Below are 20,040 nucleotides of genomic sequence, written 5' to 3'. Positions count from 1 at the left end.
TTCTGCAACAACCAGATCCTTTGCTCGCTCCTTCATGGTGATGGGAAGCTTGGAAAGTAAGGTGTTGGGGGATTACAGGGTCCACTGGGGGGTCTCCAGGAGACAAGCACATATGTGGACTGTGTTAGGGTTACTAAGAATAGAAACAGGTGCATGTGTACTTGCATGTACATTAATGCTAGGAGTATAGCAAACAAATTTGATTAATTTGAAGTACTGGTTAGGTTATGAAATGTGGACATTGTAGGGTTATCGGAGACATGGTGCCACTCAGACAATAAGAGATGTGGAATTTGAATATGGTGAGCACAATGTGTACAGAAAGGATAGACAGGACAGGAGGTGTTGTAGGAGTTATGCTCTTAGTGAAGAAGTATATAGATTCTAAGGCAGTGCAGCCAGTTGACTTGGGTGGCCAGTGCAACGTTTAGTCAGGGAATGTGGAAAACAATAATTGTACATCAGAATGCTAGAAAGGCAACAAGAGAAAGCAATTATCTTGATCTGATTCTCAGCAGTGATATTCATGGAATTTGAATATCCAGTGAAAGGAACAGCTGTAGCAGTGAGCATAATATGTTGATAATGTGAGAGAGCTACATAAAGATGTAACTACTGCCAAGAGTGACGGAAAGGTATTTATAGAGACATATAACCCTACAGTAATTATATTGACTAGTCTGCAATCAAGTCACTAAGGGTTTAGGCAAGTTAAGGCAGATTATTAGAAGTCTTTGCAACTAAGAATGCAAAAAGGAGCAAAGAATTCTTTTCATAATTGTTGACACTAGAAGGGAAGGGATGACATCATCAGCCTATATATAAATGGCATAACTATTTGTGATCCTGTTCAGGTTGGTGACAAACTGAATAAATATTTTGCCTCTGCATTCACCAGCAAAGAAGTTTTTAGGGATCAGAAGTACACCTAGTTTTAACTGGGGCTGAATGATCCTGTGATCACTGAGAATAAACTAGCAGAATTGTTGAAGTTACAATTAAATAAGAAACCTAGGACTGATTGATCTAATCAATTAAAATAAAAGCAGCAGCAAAAGGGGAATTACAGACCTGCACTCTTCACTTCTGTTCCAGGGAAAATAATGGAGTTACTTGTTAAAGACATAATGCAAAATCATCTAGACAGAGATGCAGTTATACAGCAGTCATAGAATGGCTTTGATAAGGGGCGATTTTTCCCTGTTTAATCTGTTTGGATACTGTGATGCAAGAACAAAGGAACTGAATGCAAAAAATGATTTTGACATCATTTCACAAAAGCTTTTGACAGTGTGCCATTGGGGGCAAGTTATGGCTTTGGGTAAAGGAATGGTTGAATGGGAGATGACAGAGTTTGGTCAATTAGCACTGCTTTTCCTGGACTAATATTAGTGCAGTGCAGGAGCCTGTTGTTGTTTTTGGCATTTATTACTGATATTGATGAAGGCATATCAGGCTTAATATCTGAATTTGTGGATGGTACAAAAGTTGGTAAGGTGGTTAATAACAGTAAACAGGGTATGCTACTGCAACAAGATCTGGAGAAATTAGTCAATGATCTGAGAAGTGGCAATTGAAGTTGAATGCTGCATATGGGTAACAGTAATCCCAGATTAACTTACCAACTGTGTAGTAACCACACTAAAGGTAGTAAAGAATGAAAAAGACCCAGGGGTAATTGTGCAGACAATGTTCTCTGAGCAGTGCAGAAAGGCTGCTCAGATATGCGATGTGTGTCAGTGATATACATTAATTTTTGCCAGCAGGGATGAGGGGGTGCTGTTCTGCTATATAAGGCAGTGGTAGGCCACATCTTGAGTATTGCATACAGGTCTGGAGGTGGCATTTTAGGATTGATATTGATCTGTTAGAATGGATGCTGAGAAGATCAGTGAGATTAGAAAGGTTAACAAAAGTGGTAGGTTTTGAAGGCACCTGCATGGAGAGCTGATTGAAGTAATTAAGGCTCTGAATTGATTGATTTAAACTAAATATTGATAGCATCCTTATTCTGGCTCACACAACACACATAAGACTGCACAAATTTAAATTTGAGGAGTGATGATTGTAGGATAGATATGGCAGTTTGCTTTCAGTCAAGAGGGGTGCTGACCATTAGAACAAACTTTTTTTTTCTATCTATATGTGATAAAGATGCCATCAATATTTAGTTTATTTAAGCTCTTAAAGCCTTATTTAGTTCAGTAGGTCACCATTCAGATGTATAGTTTCCATATTCAGTGTTTACAGAAATCCACCTTTTCTTGGTAAAAATATTCTTTTGTTTTCTCCAAAAAATTTTGTTGCTCTTCTCTACATTCTTTCCAACAGATCTTTGTCCTTAAAATGAGGTTTTCAAACTTGTATGCAGTATTCCAAATGTGCAACTGTTGCCTTATACAATGGGTTAATCACCTCTTCATCCCTGCCAGCAAAGTTCCTGTATATCATTTGCACAATACTGTTACCTGTTCTAGCATCCTTTCTCCCCTCCTCATAGTGCATCATGTTTGACTATACAATTGCTTTACACTAGAAAAGAAGGGATGAACATCATCGGCCCACTATATATAAATGGCATAACTAGGTTTTTTTCATTCTCCACTATCTTGAGCTTGATACCACATATGTTATTCTGGGATGTTGCTAGTTAGCATTTCAGGTGATACCTATTGAAGTACCTTGCATTTATCAGTGTTAACTCTCAATTGCCATTTTCCCCATCAAATGTTTAGCCTTTCTAGAACTTCTTGAAGTAGCATACCTGGATTAATGTAATTAACCACTTTGCCCACCTTTGTATGATCAGCAAACTGAGACATCAGAATTGAAATCCCTACAAGAATGCTATTAATAAATATTAAGTTAGGTAATGACATAGTGCATTACATTTCAGGCGCATTTAATTTTTATTTCTTAAATTAATTGGATTTTTTCTTTTTCTATAATTAATAAAAGTGAAAAGTAAAGAAAACTATCTTGTTACCAGTTAATTGCAATTAGAATTAATTGGTAACTAATAATATATACAAGTAATTGTGTACTTCCTTTTAATAATCTTTCCTTCTAGATTTTAATAAAAATTGAAATATAACACATTTCATGATTCTGCTCTGCTTAAGAAAATAATTATTCATAATTTATATATTTAGTAAACTTATAACAAAAAAAAGTTCCTCAAAAAGCAGTTTTATATGCAAAAACTGAGAACATTGTTTTCTGTGTATCCATCATATCACCTATTCATTCCTCAAATAAACACACAGCAACAAACAATATTAAGCTTCTCCTACAGTATAAAGTATATGGGTAACTTGTGTGATATGTATGAATGAAAAAAAAAAAAAGAAACAATAATTGCCAAATTTTTATTCGTCTGATTTAACAAAATTTGGGGTGGCTCTACAAATCTTTCTAAAAGAGCTAAATATAAATATTTATGAAACTATCCACTGAGAGTCAAGTTGTTATATGTGAATGGATGAGCAGATAGACAGATAGGTAGTTTGAAGTGTTCTTCATCTAGAGCTGATGTTCCAAATTCTTTTTCAGCATTACTATCCGGACATGTCTGTGACCCTTCTTTCAAAGTCCAGCGCCACTTGGATAAGATCATTTAGCTGTGAAATCTCCATATCATCAACACTCTGAAATCCTTCAGGACTCTCCTGTATTCCCTCCTTGTGTTTGGTTTGCAATTCAGTAAAGTCCTTTGGCAAAGCTTTTATTTTTTAATAAAGTTGATCACACTTATTGCATCTTTCAAAACTTCGTGCAAATCAGTTTGCATTTCTTTTTTCTGCTATTGCTTCCCTATGTACTGTATAATGCAATGATTCAAATATATTTAGAGCAGTGCCTTTTACACCTTTATTTTATCCTGTTAATGCAGCCGCACCATCAGTACAAATTGCAAAACAGTTGTTCCACATTAGATTATTTGTTTGAAAGGAAATATAATATCAAAAAGCTTCTCGCCCGTCATTCTTCCTTCCAAAGCTTTGCAAAATAGAAAATTCTCTAAATTATCTCCCTTATAGCATATCTCACATATACAATAAGTTGGGCAAGGTTTTAAATATCTATGAATTCATCTAACTGTATTGCAAAAATTGGACTTTCTCTCAATCGATTTAATAAACTGAATTCTATGTTGTCTGCAATAACTGTAATACGCTATGAGACTGTGGTGTCTCTGGATAGAGGAATGGTATTTAAATTGTTGCTGTACTTTTCTCCATGCATAATTGAAATCATTTTTACAGCAGCAGGAAGAACAAGAGAATCAGCAATAATATGTAATTTCAAATTTAACTTTCAATGATGTTCTTAAAACTTTACGGGGAACTGCCGTGTGTTACTTCATGAAATATTTCAGACCTTGTATGGTGTCGGTGTGTCTTTTGAAAAGATTCAGTATTTTTCATTATCTCTGGATGTTTCGTATGTAAGTGTCTTTTTCATTTAATAGGTTTCATGCTTTCGTTAGCTAGTTTTTCGTAACATTATGCACAAAGGACGTTGGTCATCATCAACAACACTAAGTAAAGCTGCACTTCATAAATTCTTCCTGATATTTTCTATCCTGTTTCATTCTTTTTGATTTAGATTTTTATCCTCTCTACCAGAAATTGGTGGTTGCACTACACTTGAAATAATGTTAGTGTCCAAATTTTCATATGATACATTTCTTACCCTTTCAGCTTCTGGTGTATCTGTAGCAACATTATTGTCGTCACTCCTTGACCGTTTTGTTCTGATTACCCAATTGTCGATGGTAAAATATATTTTTTTTCTTCTTAAAAACAACGATAATATAAAAAGTAGCAGAAGAATGAAAAACACATTCAAGTTGACTTGAAAGCACTGAATTCCGAGGCAGAATGAAGCGTGTGTGCAAAAGACTTGCTATTTACTGCTACTGCATATTTGCACCTCTGGCCGTTAGGCAATTTCAGAATTTTTTGCTGTAGGAAGCACTAATTAAGAGCTAAAGGGATTAAGGTTCAACAATTGAGTAGTACTGAGAAGTATTAATACACACTGAAGTCACACTAGCCAGCCGCTTTGTGTGTCCATATAGCCTGTGAGCAAATTAAGATGTATAACCCACAAGGACAATAAGTAAAAAAAGCCACACGTGAAACCACTCTAAAAAAGAGTGGCACTAGGGTTCATTCATTCGTATCTCAGACTTCGTTCGAGTAGTAAGGTCTCTACACCTACAGTATTGAAAGAGTAATTTTAACAACAGGTTTCTTAGCGTTTATGTACACAATAACTAATTTTATTTAAAAATTGCCACGACCCCTTTAATTTATCCCACAACCCCTCTGGGGGTTGTGCCCCATGGTTTACGCACAACTGGGATAGAAGCATCCCAGGCAAAGTTCAAATGTGGAGCCACCTGCCTCCTCGTGATAATGGAAACCAGTAAGCCACTTTTTGCCCCTTTTTTTTATATATATATAATATTACTTATATCTGAAGCATCAGGGATAAAGGAGCAGACTCCTGTAATCCTGAGGCTCCAAGAATGTGCCTACTCTGCCTATTGAGTAATCTAGCACTGGGCACATTTCACTAAAGAGCTGTTTGGATTTTAAAAAGTTAGTATAGCATTTAAAAGGAAAAAGAAAATTTATTTAATTAAATCTAGAAGAGAGGGATGCCAATAGTCTTTCCAAATATGTCAATGTCTAGTGTTATTAGCCTGCTTGGACTGTTTTAGAATTCTTGTACCAGAAGTCGGCAATTCAAAAGTTCTATCCCTTAAGGAATTATATTAACATATATATTTTTTGATTCAAAACTTTCTTTGGATCATGAATTTGACTTGGACATGAATTTATCCAAAGACAGCAAACATACATATACACTTCAAAATCTTTTATTTTTTTACATAAGTGGCATATGCAAATTGAAACTTAAATGTCTTTCCTTTTAGTGCTTCTTTCTATATAGCAGTAAATATCTACCACATACTTGTCCACTTTCACAAATTAATCAGATGACAAAGGCCTATTTCCACCAAATGTTCAATCAATCAATCTCCTCCTTTAATATCCTTGCTACTCCAGTTTTCAAGCCTACCATTAACAGGAACATTATCAACACTAAATGCCAGACAATTTCTTACAGGAATGAACATGCTTTCAGGTTGCTCAAAAGAAGATATCTAATAATACCATACCATGTTCACTTTCCGACAAATCAAAAACAAGCTGCCAAGCAGCTTGTTTTTGATTTGATGGTCCCCCCCCCCCCCATTAGGAAAGGTCACCATAATGGGATATAGCTTGAAGTCACTTTGATTACTGCCATCTGTAGGGAAAAAAAAGGCACAATTTTTCAGTCAAACTACCTCTCTGTGCAATTTCATTAACAATGCCTGTAAAAAATGTAGATGTGTTCTTCACACATCCACATTTTTTACTATTTCACTATTAGATAAAATATTTCTGAACACTGGTCATATCTGCATGATTAGCACAGCTCAGAGGAAGGTTATGCTCTATGATAAATGATGCAAATAAATGTTCGGCACATATGACAATATGTGAAATTGAAAATCACATCTATGTATAGTACACAAAAATGTGTTCCATTATCCAGATTTAATAAAACACCAAACACTCAATTAACATATGCATTCCTGAAAAAATCATATGTTAACTGAACATAAATTTCCCATATAAATTTATGTATAAACTGCCTAGACCAATTCCCAAATTTTGATTTTTTTTTTTTTTTTTTTTTTTTTTTTTTAATGAAAGAAATATGAATAAATACATTCACCTTCTATTAAATTGTTCTCTTAATAACACAGAAATTCTCCAGTGAACATATGGAGGTATCCCATCCTAGTGAAAGGTTACCATCTCTCCATTCACAAATACAGTAACAAAGTGTCTGTTAACAATTTAAAAATGGTCAAGTTTCAGGTCATTGTTCATTGTTTTCAGCACAGATGCCATGGGCATTTTTGAACATTGGACACTTTTCTTGCACTCTATTCTCCTAATTTTCTATACAGTTGAACTTGGTTAAAATGACCACAAAATAATGAAAACTTGGCTACAATTAATTGTAACATTGTATCTTACTTTTTTATTTGCTGACTATTAAATCAACAAAGAAAAATCTCAAAATTAGTATTAGTGGTGGCAAATGATGCAAGAAAGCCAGCTTATACAGCATCAGCCAGAAAAAAAGAAAAAAAATATATCAAAATACCATTTCATCTATCCAACCCCTCCAATAGTTTGTCTGGTTCTTCTTGAATTTAGTCAAGTTATCCACTTCCACAACGACAGACAGTTTGTTCCGGCAATAAACCACCTGTTGTCTAAAGTCAAATTCCACACTTCTATTCTGCAAACAACTTCAAGTTGAATTTATGTCCCCTCATGTCTGAGCTTGACAGGAAGAGGAAGAATCCTATCAGCACTGAGCTTCCTCAAACCTTCAAAGACTTAAACACCTCAATCAAATCACCTCGCAAGTGCTTAGTCTATAGATGCTGCAATTTTCAGAACAGAAACCTTTCTTGGTAAGAGCATCCCTTTGTATTCCCATGACAATGGCAATCTTGTTGCTCTTCACTGTACCCCTTCCAGGAGAGCTACATGTTTCTTAAAATGGTCTCCAGACCTGTATGCAGTACTCAAGATGTGGCCTGACCACTGCCTTATATACAGTAGCATAATCATCCCCTTATGCCAGCTAATCCCGAGCTGGATATCATCATTCTTCTTTTTCTTGGTGATTCCCTTCTACTTCTCTCTCTCTCTGGGTAATTCAAAAAAAATTTTTTTTTTTTGGCTGGTGTAGCATAAGCCTCAGTCTTACTTTCACCATATGGCTAATAATAATAATAATCAAATTCCTCTAATATTATTGACAAAATCCAATGAGCTGTCCTCCTGGCAGTCTGTCTGCACTGCTTAAGAGAACTTCAATATCTGACTTCACAATTAGCTTTCCAGTTCTTTTTTTTTTTTTTTTTTTTTCATTTTCCACTACCCTGAATGTCATACCACACAGTTGGCATGTTACTTTGGGATTACTGATGCCCATGTGCAGTACTTTGCACTTGTCAATGTCAAACTTCAATTTCCATTTCCCAGCCTGTGCCGATTTTTATAGATCTTGTGGTAGCATACCATTATTACTGTCATTAACCATCCTGCCACCCTTTATATAACTGCAAACTTAGATATTAGAGCCCAATATATCTCCACTAATAACATTAATCCATGAAGAGCAGTGTCCATTGATAACCAGTCTTCTGCTCAGCCAACCTTTTATTCATAGCAGTAACTTGCCCTTAATTCTGCACTGCTCTATTTCTACATCACTCTTTTCTGTGAAACAGTGGTACTGAAAGCTTTTGTGAAATCACAAGTATATGATATTAAAATAATTTTTTGCATCCAGTTCCTTTGTGACCACATTGTAGTATCCAATCAAATTGGTCAGACAAGACTTCCCCTTAACAAACCCATGCTGTGTCTGAATTAATACTACAGTTTTGTGTAGATGATACTGCAAAGCTTCTTTAACTAGTGACTCCATTATTTTCCCTGGAACAGAAGTTAAACTAACAGGTCTGTAATTACTTGTCACCCTTTGATCCCCATATGTGAATTGGGGATACATTTGTACATCTTCAGTCTATAGGGACCACCCCTGGGTTCAAAGATGCTCTCAGTTATGGTTAAGGGTTTGCTTACTTCCTTTGCTGCCTCCCTTAATATAAATGGACAGATCCCATTTACCTCGGGTGCCTTTCTTGTGTTTAACTCAACAATTTATCCTTCACTTTGCTCTCAGTTCAGTTATTACAAAATCATCTAGCTCCCTGTTAGAGTTTGATAAACCTCTGGTATCCACTTCCCTAAAGAATTCCTCATGTGTGAATGTAGATTCAAAATACTTATTCAGTTTGTCAGCTACCTGAGAAGTAATGTGGTTCATCCCCTTACTTTTACTGTTTACATAAGTAAAGAAGTCTTTGCTGTTTTTCTTTGCATCCTTTGGCAAAGGAAGGCAAGGGAAAATTTAGTTCCCTTGCTGATATATTCAAAAAACTTAATGATTTAAATTTAAGTTAAATTTAAATTTAATTTGTCTTCAAGGATAAAGAACAAATATATTAATACTCAGTGATAAAATAGAAACTTTCAAAGGGAAGCTTAATCTTTGGAAAACTGAATTTGAGCATTATAATACTGAAATGTTCCCGTGCATTTCTAATTTTTGTTATAATATTGACATTTTACAATTTAAAGATATTGTTAGCCATATGATGCAAGGAAGCCAGAGGCTTATGCTGCACCAGCCACAAAAATTTCCTGAGTTACCCTGAGAGAGAGAGAGAGAGAGAGAGAGGAATCACCAAGAACGAGGAGGATGATATCCAGCTCAGGACCCTGGGTTTGCCAATCCCAAACTCACTGGATGTGAGCCCCTTAATGTATCTCCAGAAAAAAAGTTGTATTGTGATCCTTTTGCTTTTGAAATTTCTTCATATCCCAAAATTTCCATTGAGCAAAAGGAAGATCTTATTGACCTGTCATCTGACGAAGCATTACGTTATCCTCGTTTTAAGACTACTTATGAAAAATTTTGGCTTTCTCTTCGAGATGAGTATCCAGAATAATCGAAAATGGCGATACAAACATTGCTACCTTTCAGGTCTACATATTCGTGTGAGGTTGGTTTCTCAAAATTAAGATCCAGAAGAATGCATGAGATTAGTAATTTCAAACATTGCTCCAAATATGGACCAAATATTATTGATTATCCAGGCTTGTCCTTCTCATTAATTGTTTTGTTTTGTAATTGTTCATTTTTTATTGTTTTGTAATCTTAATTTAAGAATAAGAATTATATTTATTTTTTTGCTGTATTCAATTAAAATATTAGACAATTTAAAAAAAAATTTTTTTTTATTATTCTCTCTCAGTACTCCAATAAAATTTCCACTACATAATTTATAAAATGCATTTTTATTCTCTAAAAATCTGGTCATTCTACCTCAGAGTGTACATTGAGGGGTTGTGTCGATTTTATATTTAAAGGGGGTTGCAAGCAAAATAAGTTTGTGCACCACTGTTCTATCCTACCCGAGGATGAGAGGACATAGCCCAGAGAAGGAAATTCTGCGAAATAGAGGGATGAGAGAAAAAGGCACTCGTGTGTACCCTCCTCTGAAAGGACAGGGTCAGCAAATAAGAGCAGGGGATAGTTCGAGATAAGAAGAGAAAAGAGAAAGTGGATGTAAGTGGGAGCTCCAGATCCCACACCATGTAAAGAGCCTTGGTGTCAGCAGATCTGTATCCTATGTTGGTAGTGGAATAACCAACAGAATTGCTGGAAAACTCCCCACATTGAAGAAAGAGAGAAAACTGACATTTAATGAGGTGTTGTTGGCCTCAGCCATGGTACAGTTTATACAATTTTAATGGGCCATTTGGAGAAGAAAGATTAGCATTTTGTTGGGCACCCCACCTTCTTTTAGAATAAAGACAGTTATTGGCAAATTGCATTTTTGTTACTATTCATATGGAAAATAGGCATTTCCTTTTTTACAACAAATCATTGCAATTAATGGTGTTATGAATTTTGCCTAATCAATTGATGATTGATTAGGCAAAATTCATTGGGTATTCATCATACAAACTAATTTTGTTGTATTATAGGTAATAAAGATATAAATCCAAATAAATGTCACAGAAGTATAAGTACTATCTTATATATTATTTTACATTGTTGTTTGCTATTCTTTGAGTTCTTATATCATCACATGACAAAATTTGTACAAATTTGGTGTTTTACTTAGTTTTTTGAGACACACCAGGACAAGCACTTTTCAACTGGTACTCTTTTTAGTCGAACTGCTCGCATACAGTTGCTTTATTGATGACATTACTCACCTACCTAACGATGACAAACTTATTGGCAAGCAGGGGTGAGCATATTGAAAATTTATATTTGCTTTTGGTTCAGATTTAAAACTCACTTATGAACATCATGTAGAACTTGTTGATAGGCCTTGCATATTGCAGCATAGGTCAAAATTAATAGTCTTTCAGAATGATAGTGAACTTTTAGGAGGCTGTTAAATAAGTAATTTTTGACCTAAAATGTTAACTTGTATAAAGATATGCAAGTTCTATCTTTACTTCTATAAAGATATATAATAGCTCTTCAAAACTCGAGAATGGAACATTCTCAAGCTTTAAAGAGCTATTGAAACATTTACATGGTCATTTGTTGAAAAATAAATAATTAGAAAGGAAATCATATCTGAAGGAAGAACTTTTGCATCATATCATGGATGCTGATACTTCAATGTAAGGAAATGCTTAATGTATTTGAAAGTCAAGGCAAAAGTATGTGTGTAACTGCATAAAGCTCTGCATAGAAATTGGTCACTACATTTTTAAGTGTCTAATATAACTATAACATATTGGTACAATTACAATTAGTAATTTTTCTAAAAACTTCCTAACATTTGGTTATCATTTTCAAAACATGTGCTGGCATAATCAGCAAGCAACTGTTCATCAGCAGCGAACATATGATTGATGTTCATTAATTAATTATTAGCTTGGTATTGTAGTAGATTTTACAGTTGATGTATATCATAATTGAAGTTGAATTTATAGGAATGCTTCTAATGTTTTGCATGAAATCAACCAGATTTTTTTTATTTGTTTAAAAATAACATTTTACTTTGATTAACAGTTTTATTTATTCTTATGCATAATTAATTGTGTTTATTCATTTACAGCATTGTCAAAATGCAGGAGTAAATAAATTAGAAGACATCCTTTCCTCTTCATAGGATTATACTGGCCCTTTTTGGCTTCCCAGTCTGTTAGATTATTAAGCTTTTGTATTTCTGGTATTCACATAGTAGCAAGAAAGAACTATGAAAATGGTTTTATCTCAACGTCAGAGGGAAGAGCTGTAAGTTTTTATTATTATTGAATTTTTTGTGATAATTTGGAGGTGTTTTGCTTAGCAAATACAATCTGTAGTAGAGGAAGAGTTTTAGGTACAGTCAGTCCTCGTATAACACGTGTTTGCACTACACGAATTCGATCATACACAATTTATAAATAGGGGAACGATATCTTATATAACACGAACCGAATTCACTTATGCACGATTCGCCTTTGTGTTTACAAGAAATGGCAGTCGAACGCAGAATCACCCCAACCGAACGCAATACGATAGGAATGAAGAGAAGATTCTGAAAAGTATTTGTTTTTTATATCAGTGAAGGGGAAACACATTTTACCATAATAACGTAAAACCAACACAATTCCAGCAATTGGTATAATCGCAAATGCAATTAGATCGAGTTTACTACCAGTTTATAACAGATTCCACTAGCAGAAACGCAACTGGAAATTGTTTTTATTGTTTTATGGTAGTAACCCCTAGAAATGTGAGGTGTTAATAGTGTATCTCGGCCTTTACGGTGTTGTTTATTCAGTTGCTACACGCGCGCAGCTTTGTTTATGTGTATCAAGCGTGCCTCCTCGTTTTGTAATTGTGCTTTATTCCCTAAAAATGAGTAAAATACTTAAAAGGTGTGAAAAGGAAGCGTCCTGGTGAAGACACTACAGATTCAGAGAGAAAAAGAAAAGCAATATGGATAAACAGAGGCGGACTGGTCAAAAATTCTTACCCAGGAAAATTTATAGTGGCCTCATACTATGGTTTATGGCCAAAATCACACCGGCCTCCGGCCCACCGGGGTTTCCCTGGTAAGGCTTATGGCCAGTCCGCCTCTGTCGATAGAGAAAAAATATGAAATTGTGAAACACTTTGAGCGAAATGAAAGACCATGTGATATTGCACATGCTACAGGCCTAAATGAGGCAATGCCGAGAATTACAAAGAATGCAGAGAAAATAAAAACAACTTTGATAGCAGGAACAATTCAAAGTGTAATTAAAATCCATTAGACACAAAGAACTGGAAGAGATGGAACGGCTGTCATCTGTTTGGATAGAAAATCAAACAAAAAACAAGTTTGCTTATGATAGAAGCAAAAGCATTCGCAATATTTTATTACGTAATAGTCGTAATAAAATACTTAAATATTTTATTACGATTATTTATTGTGTTTAGTAATGTTTTGGTTAGAAATGTGTGTGTTCAATCTTGGGTGGTCGGCACCTAACCCTATTTTTCCCATAGGGCCTGTTGTTTATATTGCACGATTTTGCATTGCACGAGGGTTTCTAGGAACACAACTATCGTGCTATACGAGGACTGACTGTACCCTAATTATAGGGATTTGCTTATTTTTATATCACCTAAATATTTCGAAAATTAAAAGTAAAATTGGCTCTTGGCATTGTGAATGTCACAATAGCTTATTGAAAAGTATTTGTTAACAACTGGAGGAGGATAAATATAATTCTTGAATATTTCTTTTGTGGGAATCTGTGGGTATTTGATTAATAATATAGTGTTTTGTAAATTTTACATAATACATATATTGCTATTAGCTGGAGTAGTGTTATTTTTTATTTATTTTTTTTATTATTTATTTTTTTTTATGAAACCCTCAGACACGAGGTTTTAGAACCTGTAGTACTTAGTACTGTGCATAGGTTGAAAGTTAAGATGACATTAGACTTGAACTTCTTTAGATTGTAATTTTCAGGAAATACATATGAAGGACGGTTGTTTCAGAGAACAGAAGTTGAATGAATAAATGTGGAAGAAGAAAAGTTGTCCTGTGAGTTTGAAGTTGGACAGTAAAAGGATTTTTGCGAGATATAAGACAGGATTGAGTTTAGAAGGATTGAAATCAACTAAGTTATCTTTGCCCCACTGGAGAATTACTTGGAGATAAACATTTAAGGAATTAGTAGTGGATATTCAAGAGGTTGAAGCTGTTTGTGCAGGGCAAAGTTTCTAAAAATTAGAGAAAATGATAGCGTATTGCATTCCATTGGAAGGTAGAATGCAATATGCTATCATCAGCAAAACTATGGATAGGATTTCTGGCCAATGGAAGAAGGTAATTAATATAAAAGAGGAAAAGAGTGGGAGAAAGAATTGAACCTGAGGGAATGCCAGCATTAGTGGAAAAGTTAAAAGACAGAGAACCATCTACCATCACCCGCAGTGAGTGGTCAGAGCAAAAACTGGATACTCAGTTACAATTAACAGTTGGCAAACTATAAGATCGAAGCTTATTTAGCCTTTATGCCAAATATGATCAAAAGTCTTTGAACTGTCAAGAGCAACTGCTTACATTTCACGAAACTTTTCCATTATTTTTTTTGCCCATAGATGGGTAACATAAGTCAGAATGTCATCGGTAGATCAACATTGATGAATCCCTACTGGCGAACATTGATCAGATGTAAGTTATAGATAATTTAAGAGTTGACGATTAATTGATTTTTCCATTACTTTAGAAAGAGTAGAAAAAATTGCAGTGGAATGATAATTGGATGGGAGGGATTTGTCTTTTTTTTTTTTTTTTTTTAGGAATTGGCTGAATATGAGCAAATTTCCAAGCTGAAGGAAAAACACCTTTGGAGTAAGAAATAAAAAAAGTACACAGAACAGGAGTAAATTTAGGAGTACAGATTTTGAGAACAAGTGAAGAAATACCATCAAGACCTGGAGCTTTCTTAGCATCAAGATTTGTCAAAATCCTTCTGACATCCTTTTGATGGAAGACCACAGGAGGCATTGAATGGAGTGTACTCGAAATGGTAGGAGGTGGTTTACCAATATCATCAACATGAGTTGGAATCAAAATAGGATGCTAACTGATCAGCTTTATCTTGTCCTTAAGTACCATTAGAACCATCTGTTTTTGACAGAGGTGGGAACCAAGATGGACAAAAGTTGCAGTCAGTAGATTTGCCAAGAGACCAGAATGCTTTACTACCATTTGCACAAGAAACAAGTTTTCTACGCTTAGCGTGTTCAAAATCTAGTGTGTGGTGTGGATGCCATACCCCGTACCCTGCTTACATTCGTTCACACCTGATTGGTCACCTACATTGTGCTAGATGCTGTATTTCAGAACTTGAACATCAGGGGTTATACCCAGGTACACCATCATGAAGGTGCAAGCAGAGGATTTGGCTGTCACAGACTGACCGGCCTTTGCCGAAAATAGGTCCACTCAACTTGAGTGTTCACCCGAATAACAATTCCATCAGCATTTTAGACTCACAGGTAGCAAACACAGATTGGCATATATGCGACAGCTTTGAGGACCAGAGTTATGGCTAGACTTCAGATAATATGCACCAAGAAATGGCAGAATTGGCAATAACATTTATTACCTTTATTATAATATAGCCTAAAGTTTATTACATGGTTAATTATTAATTGAATTAATTTTTTTGTATTCAGGATTTAAAAGTAACAAATTATTATAACCTTGATTATAGTAAAAAAATGTTTCAATGTGGCCCATTGTTAACCTATGGCATATATCATCCAAAACCATTTTAAAAGTAAAGGACCTTTAAGTTGAACTTTAAGGACCTTTGAGCCCAGCCACATTGAAGGTGACTGGACTAAACTTAAAAATGAACCTTTAAACCCTCTACTTGAAACAAAAGTTCCTACTCATTTCCAATTATGGTTGTCTATTTTTTCCTAAAATGTGAAATCCAGAGTTCTTTTTTAAACAATATCAAATTTATTTATTATTTTTCTTTCCTGTCTCTCTCCAGGGATGCTTGAAATTTCTAATTTAACTTTGGCTACCTCTTCAGTTGCACTACTCATACTGTCACTGCTTAATGACAGTAATGACAATGCTAGTGCAACAAGATTTAAAAAAAAAAAAAAAAAAAAAAAAGGCAGGTGGGCTGAGAAATGGCAGTTGAAGGTTAACATTGATAAATGCAAAGTACTGCATACGGGTAGTAGTAACACCAGAGTAATGGAAAATGAAAAAGACCTGGGCATAATTGTGCAGTCAGATATGAAGTTTTTTGAGCAATGCAGACAAGCTGCCATGACAGCTTATGGGGTTTTGTCAATGATATGCAGGTATTTTGATATACAGGTGTATGGGTATAGTGATATACAGGTGATTATCCCATTGCATAAGGCAGTGGTAAGGCCCATCTAGAATACTGAATATAAGTCTGGAGGCCTCATTTTAGGAAGGATGTAGAGCTGCTAGAATGAGTATAGAGAAGGGCAGTGAGATTGGTGTGCAGAACAAAGGGGTGCTTTTACCAAGAAAGGCTTCAGTTCTACAAAATTTGGTGGCTAGGCACCTGCAAGATCATCTGATTGAGGTGTTTAAGGGTTTGAATGGCTTGAACAAGCTCAGTGCTGATGGGATTCTTCCTCTTACTCAGACCACACATGTTAGAGGGCACAAATTCACATTGAGGAAAATAGATGTACAGAAGTTTGCCTTTAGCCAGTGGGTGGTTGATTGCTGGAACAAACTTCCATCTGTTGTGGACATTGATAGATTAAATAAATTCAAGGAAGAACTAGACAAACTATTGGAGGTAGTGAGTAGGAAAATGGGAAATGTCATTTTTGATGTGAAAACATCTTTGGCGGCATCTACTAAATTTCGGACTGAAGTAAAACCAATTGGTCGCAAAAATGATGCAAATTACGTCACTTCTTAAATGATGCCAACAGTCACTAATGTTGATTCTTGATGTGAAAACATCTTTTGCAGCACCTACTAAATTTCGGTCCGACAGTCGGTGTTCAGCCCCTTGGCAAAAAAAAAAATTTTTTTTTTTTTTATGTAAACCCCAAACACGAGAGGTATGGGAACCTATAGTACTTATTACCATGCTTGGGTTGGAGATTGAGAAGACAAAAGAAGATATTTGTTGACATTAGACTTGAACTTCTGTAGACTGTAATTTTCAGGAAATACGTATGAAGGAAGGTTGTTCCAGAAAATGGCAGTTGAATGAATAAACGAGGAAGATGAAAAGTTGGATCTGTGAGTTTGAAGTTGGACAGTAAAGGGATGTTGGCTGGTGGCGGCATGTGTTAGGACCGTTTTGAAAGAGAGCGGGAATTATAGAAGCCAATTCAGAAGAACAGTGCCCATGGAAGTATCTGTAGAAGAGGCATGCAGCAGAAACAGTAAGTCTATGAGACAGCGAGTGGAGAGACTCTGATAGAGATGAATCATTAGCACTCTTCTGAACCGAATCAATAAGCCTGAGAGGGGTTTTTTGGGCACCACCCCAGATGCGGGAACAATATTCCATGGTAGGGTGGATTTGCAATTTGTACAGAGTGAACAGCTGTTTGGGAGAAAAGTAACGCTGAGAATAAAAGAGAAAACCAAGTTTTTTAGATTCAGAGGAAGCAATATTTGTAATGTGCTTGTGCCAAGGAATCTTTTTGTGAGATATAAGACAAGACTGAGTTTTAGAAGGATTGAAATCAACTAAGTTGTCTTTGCCCCACTGGAGGTCATGTGAAATGGAAATGATGCAAATTATGTCACTTCTTAAATGGCACTCATGCAGTCACTAATGTTGAATCAGTAAGGTAGCAGGTGTGAGCATAAAATGTTACATCATTCATACTAAATATTTTGGACTGAAGTAAAACAGACTAATGAAAATGCATGACAACATTTAGGAAGTAAATGAGACGTCATTTTGCAAGTAGCAGGCATGAGTTTATCTGCACGTCTGCTACTTCCTAAATGATGCTAAAGACGGTAACTCATTGACTGGGACAAAGACAACTTAGTTGATTTCACTTCTAAAACACAGTCTTGTCTTATATCTTGCAAAAAAGGATTCTTCTGCTCCTATGCTTATCTTTGGGGATTACTCTGACTTCTAATCTCTCTTGGCACAAACACATTACAAATATTGCTTCCTCTGCATCTAAAAAACTTGGTTTTCTCTTTCGCTCTCGGCATTACTTTTCTTCCAAACAGCTGTTCACTCTGTACAAATCGTAAATCTGCCCTACCATGGAATATTGTTCCCACATCTAGGGCGGTGCCCCCAAAACCTCTGACAGTCTCTCCACTTGTTGTCTCATAGACATATTGTTTCTTCTGCATGCCTTTTCTACAGATACTTCCATGGGCACTGTTCTTCTGAATTGGCTTCTATAATTTCCACTGTCTCCTTCAAAACAGTCTGAACGCATGCCGCCAACATCCATTTACTGTCCAACTTCAAACTCACAGAACTAACTTTTCATCTTCCTCGTTTATTAATTCAACTGTCGTTTTCTGGAACAACTTTCCTTCATATGTCTTTCCCGAAAATTAGTCTACAGAAGTTCGTCTAATGTCAGCAAATACCTTCTCTCGTCTTCTCAACCTCTAACCGAAGAACAGTACTAAGTACTATTAGTTTCTAATACCTCTCGTGTTTGGGGTTTTCATAAAAAAAAAAAAAAAAAAATTTATAGAATTACTTTAACATTGCTAGTAATTGTAACAATAGCAGTATCTAAAGCATCAACAACTTTTTTTATATAGAATCAGTGGGGGTTTTTTTTTTGAGTAAAACAATGCTGTATGTAACCATCTTCCCCAATTGGTCAAAATAAACTCTTATTGAAGAGGAAAACCAGGTTGTATATCTCTGTAAATAGTTATGCATGTATGGGCTTTTAAAAAAAATTGCCTATACACAACAAATAATTTTAACTTCTCCAACATTGTCCCTTTATAAACTGTGTTCTAAGCAAATAATGTGGATTAAGTTTGGATAGAAATCTTGTAATGCAGATGCTGCTTTTATCATGTACAGAGTAGCATCACTAACAGAAGTGCACACTTTTTTTTTTTTATCTTGGGTTGATACTTGGTCTGTTCACAGTGACTGCAAAATCCTTCACAAATCTTGCAGTTGTGGATTAATTTGTGTTTTTGAGAACTGCAAGCAAAAGCATACTAGAAAGCTCTATCTAATTCCCACATACTGAATGTGCGATATAACAGTCACAATCATCTGGCATTGTGTAAACTTTAGAAGGAAGGGGATGAATCAGATTGGTCCACGTGATATCGATGGGTCTAACTGTTGATGATCCTGCTCAGGTAGCTAACAAACTGAATAAATATTTTGCATCGACATTCACACGTGAGGAGTTATTCAGCGAGGGGAATGCCAGAGGTGTATTCAACTCTGGCAGTAAGCTAGAGAATCTTGTAATAACTGAGAGTAAAGTGGAGGAGAAATTGTTGAAGATAAATACAAGAAAGGCACCTGGGGTGGATAGGATCTATCCAGTTATATTAAAGGAGACAGCAAAGGAAGTAAGCAAACCCTTATGATTATGAGAGCAAACCCATAATTATGAGAGCTTCCTTGGACTCAGGGGAAGTACCCATGGACTGGAGATGTGCAAATGTGGGCCCCCAATTCACAAAGGAGGATCAAAGGGTGACACAAGTAATTATAGACCTGTTAGTGTAACTTCTGTTCCTGGAAAATTAATGGAGGCACTGGTTAAAGAAGCACTGCAGGATCATCTAGACAAGACTTCAGTTATAGCTCAGACACAGCATGGTTTTGGCAAGGCAAGGGGAAGTCTTGCCTGACCAATTTGATTGGATACTATGATGCAATCACAAAAGAACTGGATGCAGGGAATAACTTTCATATTACATACTTGGATCTTAGAAAGGCTTTTGATACTGTTGCACATGGAAGACTGCTGCACAAATTGGAGCAGTGTGGCATTGGAGGCAAATTGCTGCTATGGATAAAGGGGTGGTTGAGGGGGAGAAGACAGAGAGTGGTAATCAATGGACACTGCTCATCGTGGACTAATGTTATTAGTGGAGTCCCTCAGGGTTCAGTATTGGGTCCATTATTGTTTTCTGTATTTATAAATGATATTGATGATGATATATCAAGCTTAATGTCCAAGTTTGCAGACGATACGAAGGTTGGCAGGGTTGTCAAGGACACTACTGACACTATGCTACAGGATCTGGAACGGTTGAGCAGATGGGCTGAGAGGTGGCAAATGAAGTTTAACATTGACAAATGTAAAGTACTACAT

At 35.7% G+C, this 20,040-nt stretch overlaps 1 protein-coding gene across 5 annotated transcripts in view; it reads left to right on the top strand.

Moving 5' to 3' along the window:
* LOC150089027 (lissencephaly-1 homolog) overlaps nucleotides 1–20,040 on the top strand; it is a 212,618-nt gene that overhangs the window by 21,454 nt on the left and 171,124 nt on the right. For 4 of the 5 annotated variants that reach the window (XM_090369785.1, XM_090369784.1, XM_090369781.1 and 1 more), the window contains exons 2-3: nucleotides 10,847–10,975; nucleotides 11,801–11,979. In XM_090369785.1, coding sequence (XP_090225911.1) covers nucleotides 11,942–11,979 — 38 coding nt within the window. In that variant the 5' untranslated portion in view covers nucleotides 10,847–10,975; nucleotides 11,801–11,941. The remainder of the gene's footprint in view (nucleotides 1–10,846; nucleotides 10,976–11,800; nucleotides 11,980–20,040) is intronic. The other variant, XM_090369782.1, reaches the window with a different exon arrangement.

The sequence above is a fragment of the Mastigoproctus giganteus genome, chromosome 3 (genome assembly GCF_048544385.1).
Source record: "Mastigoproctus giganteus isolate SK-2022 chromosome 3, ASM4854438v1, whole genome shotgun sequence".
Taxonomy (NCBI): domain Eukaryota; kingdom Metazoa; phylum Arthropoda; class Arachnida; order Uropygi; family Thelyphonidae; genus Mastigoproctus; species Mastigoproctus giganteus.
Note: the sequence above shows the minus strand (reverse complement) of the source record. Positions and strands in the feature narration are given on the sequence as shown.